Source organism: Triturus cristatus, chromosome 10 (assembly GCF_964204655.1).
Source record: "Triturus cristatus chromosome 10, aTriCri1.1, whole genome shotgun sequence".
In the NCBI taxonomy this organism is placed as follows: domain Eukaryota; kingdom Metazoa; phylum Chordata; class Amphibia; order Caudata; family Salamandridae; genus Triturus; species Triturus cristatus.
In genome coordinates, this window is record NC_140593.1 from 1,025,147,980 (window position 1) to 1,025,153,979 (window position 6,000).

The following is a 6,000-nucleotide window of genomic DNA, read 5'->3' on the forward strand; positions in this document are numbered from 1 at the left end:
ATACCTATATAGAATTGAACACATCATATTGGATTGAATGTTCATCTGTTGGAACTTTAATTTTGTGAAAAAGTATTTTGAAAAGTTAAAAACAACATGGACTTCAGTATTGGACTGATAAATTTTTTGTGAACTTGACGCTCCTTCCAACAATCTTGACATTTTCGGAACAGTTTGGTCTTGACAGTAGACCATTGGAAGAGGAGCACCCAAATCAATACGTATCATTTTGAACTATTTATGTATATCTCACCAGTGAATACCTAGCATAGCCCTTACCGTTGGTTGTAGACACATTGTAAGGTGTTATGCCAAAGTTAGCCATAACTTAACTTTAACCTTTTTTTCCCCAATGAATATATATGTTAAAGGCAGATAAAAGGGGTTGTAATCACTGGAGGCAGATGGTGATTATAGTATGTCTGTATGTTAAAATCAACAATCAGAACATTTAAAAGCTATTTGCCGCCTCTCGTCATGGTGGGGACTGTGGCTTTTTTTGTTCTAGTACTATATGGATTTCTCCGCAAAACCCCGATGGAATATCACGTTCAGTGCCGCCGCCCCTGCGGTTGTGCCGTTGTTGCAGGACTGAAAAAGCCACACTGGGAACTGGCAGCACCATTTTGGGTGGAGTGACAACGACTATAACCCTTCAAATAACACCCTGCTCCCATTTCTTACTACAACTTTCACCTCAGAAGACTGACCATGCATCGACTAAATACAAAACAAGGCCCTTTAACCAAGTCAAAGATATACTTAAATCAACAAGTTTTTAAATCAGACCGACTACATCCCTAAATCAGAACATATGTCTCTTATTTTAACGCATGCCCTTCAATAAAACAGACTTTCGTTTTCATTGCATGATCCCATCTCAGTGCCAACTGTTGTTAAACATCTCATCTGTCTGCGAAGCTTAACCCTCTAGGAACAAACGGCATTTCGAAAGCCTATCTTTGGGCTCTCAATAACGGTGTTTCACCTGAAGTGGGGAAATATTTGCCGCAAATGACCTACTCATAGCTTTCAATTACATGTGGCTTGTAAAAATGAGCAGGACTTGTATGTCACACATAACAGAGCTATGAATTAGAACTGTGTTTGGGTCTGGCCACACTTTTGCAAGGGCCCGAAAGAACAAGTATTCCAAATGACCTCACAGGAGGCAAAGCTCTGGAACACAATATACCAAGTTCACGCTGTATACACGCAACCACTTGCTGTTTATAGAGCCTTACGTTTGACATTGAGATAGGTATGTCACTCACAGGCAGAGTTCTAGGGTAATATGCACACCTGTCTGATGGCCGCCAAAGTGTTCTCAGGCGCATCGTGCGCTCCTCCGCGGTGAGCGATCACAGACACCATTCCCTGAGGCTTCAGCACCAGCTGCGCCCGAGACTCGGGCACGGGAGGGAACCTAAAGGTTACCAGCAGTAAGTAGAGAACGCCGGTAATCACGGAGGAATTGAAAAGATCGCGACTGAGCAACAACAGCAGCAGGAAAATTGAGGTGAATGAGGCCAGCAACCCCTCGTGCCACAGCATGGTGCCCACCTCAAGCTTGCATTGTATGCGAGAAGCAGAGAAGGGGCATTGCCCACGGGAGGGGGGTCCGGGGAGTTTCACAGGTGAGAGGACGCTGCGTGCGTGCGCGCGCCTACGTCAAACAGCACAATGGCTTAATCGACAGAGAGAGTAGACTAAAGATTTGCTGCCACTCCCAATGGCCAACCCAATAAGCATAACCTATGATTAGACGGACGCGGCGACCATCTTGAATTGGTTACTTTAATAGGCCTATGGGAGCTCTACAGGTTTTTCTAGCTTTAAACCTTGTAATTATCAGACGTTCTAATTGTTTATTTTCAAAATGACACACCTTTCTGGATTTAAAGAACATGGAGGCATTTAAAACTAAATGCATAGTTTTTACTTATTTGTTGAAACTCTTTGTCCAGTAATGAATGCCTTGAGGAAGTCGAGAGTCACAGCCGCACATCTTACGTACTCTGAGAAACGGTAAAATGTTTCTTTTGCTCATAGAAGATAGGCAGATGTGTTTCCTATTTGGTATTTAAAGCTCTATGTGACCGCTATAATTTTGTTTTCGAAAACACTGTGGCCATCTTGGAATGAGAAACCATCGCTTCTTTAAAATATTAATATATCAGGAATCTCATATCAGTACCGGTGAATAATCTGAAATCGTGACAAATTAGCAAATAATATTTTACCATAAGGAATTCTAGCTTATTTTACAACTGTTTAGATGACATACTCTTCAGATCTCCCAAGTATTATTCCATGTGTGTGATGTACAAGATGTGGTTGGTTGCCTGATCGGTGGTATTTATGCTTATGTCCAAGTAGAGGTATTGTTGTTGTAAATGACAATGTCTTTTACCTATGTGTTTTGGTTTGGGTTGTATTGGAATTCTATGTCAGGACCGGAGGCTCCGATTATGCTTCTCAATCTTTACTAGAAGCTCACAGCAGCCAATAAAAACAGAGATAAAAACCACGTGACAACCATAGAGTCTCGTCCATATAAGGTCCCTGTCAGCACATAGAGTCCTCTTTCTTTGCTGCTCCGCAGCCAGTTAAGTACCTTATATTTACTCTGTCTTAAATGTGGTAGTATTGTTATGATTATCGTTATTGTGGCGTTTGTATGCCCAAGGCTATTGTTTCTGCTACAAAGTGCGCGTCGACATAGGTGCGCGATCGCTACTAACGCGACTTCTGTTCTATGAGGTTTTTACCTCGCTGCGGCTGATTTCGCTATTGTTTCTTCAGAACTAAGGGTTATTGACGCGCTGCGAGCGCTTACCGGTAGCCGTTTGTCTCGTTGGGATCATTTCCTCGCATAGCTCGGTTTCTGTGGAGCGGGAGGTTCGGAGGAGCGGGGACGCGCGTCTGCCTGACGTGCAGTCCTCTTTTGTTGTTGTGTGAGCCTGGGCCAGCGCGCATGCGCGGCGGCCATTTTTGCCCGCGAAAGTGACTGTGGCTTAAAGCGAACACCGGAGCAGCGTGTTGGGGCTGCTTATGACCCGCATTTGTGCCGTTTTCAGGCGAAAGGCTCATTTTTTGGCTCCTCAGACGCCCCTCTGTTTGTGCATACAGTGGGGCTGTATAATTCAGCATAGGCTTTGCCTAGAGTGGGGTGTTGTGCAAGCCCTCCCTCCCTCCACATCCTAAAATAAGCAGTTTCATTCACCGTTGGTGACTGTGTTGGGGCTTGCCTGGGGTTACCACTCCCCCTGATCTCCTTTGTGAGAATATTGCTTGTGAGCTTGTCTGAAGTCACAAACATTCCTCCAGGGTCGTTACTTGCTCACTGTGTGGCAAAAATGTCTGAGTACTATGAGGAGGATTATTACTATTATGATGAAGACCCCTCCGGGCCTATGGAATATGACCTCGTGGAGGCATTGGACGCGGGTGTCCAGCAATCGGTCAATTCGGCTTTGGTTAGAGCGATTGCGCCTTTGAAGCGCCATCTTTGTTCTTACGCAAAACAACAAGGCTGGCTTCCATCGTCAGCTCCCCATGCTAAATCTGGGGGTAAAGGAAGGGCGAATCCCCACGCTGCGGATTTCGCTAAGCTAGCCAGATCAATGGCGGAGCAAGAGCGTTCTACTCCTAGTAGAGAGGCTGCAATTACAGAAATCTCCCAAGAAGATGATGGTCGGGACACCACCCCTGACCCTACCACTGACGAGGAAGAATCCCCTCGTCCTTCCAAAAAGACAAGGAAGGAGAAACATTCTGGTCCGTCCACATCACCTAAGGTTCTCACGTTCGAGCCAGCGGACATTATCCATCCTAATTCCACATCCTGGCTCCCGCCCCAAGAGGTGGCGGACTATGTCCAGACCCATCTACGTCAGGCGTTTGACACGGATGTGCGGGCACGACTGCGGTCGGAGTGCCCTAGACCTGAACTGGCGGATAAGGTGGCGGCTACCCCGGAGGTGGACCCGTCTATGTTGACTTACTTGAAAAAGTATTCTAAGGATCCTAAGAAGGGCTTGGACAGGTCCTGGCGCTCCTGCCAAGATAAACTACTGGACGTCATAGGCCCTCTGTCGAAGATTCTCGAGCTCGGCTTTAGGGCCAAAGACTCCGCCATGGCAATTAACCCGGATGAATTGATTGGCTGGGCCCAACGGGCGGTGTGCCAACTGGGCAACGCTAATTGTGCGTTATCAACGGATCGGCGCAGATCCATCCTCTTAAAATTGGATCCCAGGCTGGCCGAGTTAGCCACATCGGAATCAGGGCCGCTAGCCCAAGGTCTCCTGTTTGGTCAGCCTTTTCTAAAGGAACTCACAAAGTTCGTTGCCACATTTAGTGGGCTTGACAAGGCCCAGAGTTCTTTGAAACGGGCTTTCCGCCCGGTTTTTGGCAGGGCCGGACGCTTTCGCGGGCGCTCGTTCGGCCAGGGGTATAATAACCAAGGCGCCCAACGTGGCCAACAAAGAGGAGGTTATCAGGACAACACCGCCAATACCTCCAATTTCTACCCCTCGCGACGTTCCAGAAACAGGTTCTGTAAAGGTGGCAGATTTGGAGGAAACTCCAACAACCAGCACGATGCCGGAAACTCAGGTGAGCCTCATTCCTTTTTCGGAAGTGACATTGGGGGGCAGAGTGGCATATTTTCTAAGCAAATGGCGCGAAATTTCGCAAGATGCATGGGTGTTGCAGACTGTCCAGGGATACAGGCTGGAGATGTACGCCTCCCCGTCGCAGGACTCTCGCCCTCCCCCTCTGTATTTTTCCCAACAAGATCAGAGCTTTATCGCGGCAGAGATCGAGTCCCTGTTGCAGAAGGGCGCGATTGCACCCTCCGTGATACACCCTCATGGTTTCCTGAGCACTGTTTTTCTCGTAGACAAGAAAGGGGGCGGCTCCCGCTTGGTGTTAAATCTCAAAGAGTTCAACTCGTGGATTGTTTACAGGCATTTCAAGATGGAGGGGATCCATCTGCTCCGCGATCTTCTCCAGGAAGGGGACTGGATGGTCCGTTTGGACCTGAAAGACGCGTACCTCTCCATTCCCATTTTCCCCCCCCACAGGAGGTTCCTGCAGTTTGTCTGGGGAAAGGTATGCTACGAGTACAAGGTCCTTCCGTTCGGTCTGTCGTCGGCGCCGTGGTGCTTCACGAAGCTTCTGAGACCGGTGGTGGAGTCTCTCAGGGCCCGAGGAGTCCGCCTCATAATTTACCTGGACGACATTATTATTTTGGCGTCCTCCCCTCAGACTGTACAAACGCACCTCAATTGGGCGATCAACCTGCTACAAGGTTTGGGGTTCATTGTCAACCCGCAGAAGTCAGTGTTAACTCCCTCTCAGTCCATCGAATTTCTGAGGTTTCTGATCAATTCCGTATCGTGTCAACTCTTGCTGCCGATGCCAAAGGTCAGGGCAATCAAAAAGGAGTTGCGGTCGACCCTGCGCAAGCAGACGACGTCCTTGAGATCGTTAGCCCGCATAGTGGGGTTCCTGGCTTCTTCCATCCAAGCGATCTTCCCGGGCCCCCTTCATTACAGGGCCCGTCAGAGGCTCAAGATCCGCCATCTCCGAAAAGGCCTCAGTTACTCAGAACAGATACCTCTCTCAGAGGAGGCGAGGCTGGAGATGGATTGGTGGTTACACCACATGGAGGCCTGGAACGGCCGGGCGCTATTCGGATCGACCCCGGATGTGGTAATCGAATCAGATGCCAGCCGTTGGGGTTGGGGAGCCCGGTGCGGCACGTTGTCCACGGGTGGTCGCTGGTCGCCGGAAGAACTTCAATTACATATCAACTGCCTGGAACTGCTGGCTGGTTCCTTTGCGATCAGATGTCTTTCGCCTCAGCAAGCAGATTGTTGTATCCTCCTCCGGATGGACAATATATCGGCAGTACGTTACGTCAACAAGCTGGGTGGTACCAAGTCACGAATGTTGGCGGAGATCGCCAAGGACTTCTGGCACTTCTGTCTG

At 48.5% G+C, this 6,000-nt stretch overlaps 1 protein-coding gene across 2 annotated transcripts in view; it reads right to left on the minus strand.

Annotated features, from left to right (window-relative positions):
• Nucleotides 1–1,690, minus strand: part of GDE1 (glycerophosphodiester phosphodiesterase 1) — a 223,964-nt gene extending 222,274 nt beyond the window's left edge. Inside the window, exon 1 of one of the 2 annotated variants that reach the window (XM_085629054.1) lies at nt 1,303–1,690. In XM_085629054.1, coding sequence (XP_085485180.1) covers nt 1,303–1,554 — 252 coding nt within the window. In that variant the 5' untranslated portion in view covers nt 1,555–1,690. Of the gene's footprint in view, nt 1–1,274 lie in introns of both variants that reach the window. The other variant, XM_085629055.1, reaches the window with a different exon arrangement.
• Nucleotides 1,691–6,000: the final 4,310 nt, after the last annotated feature.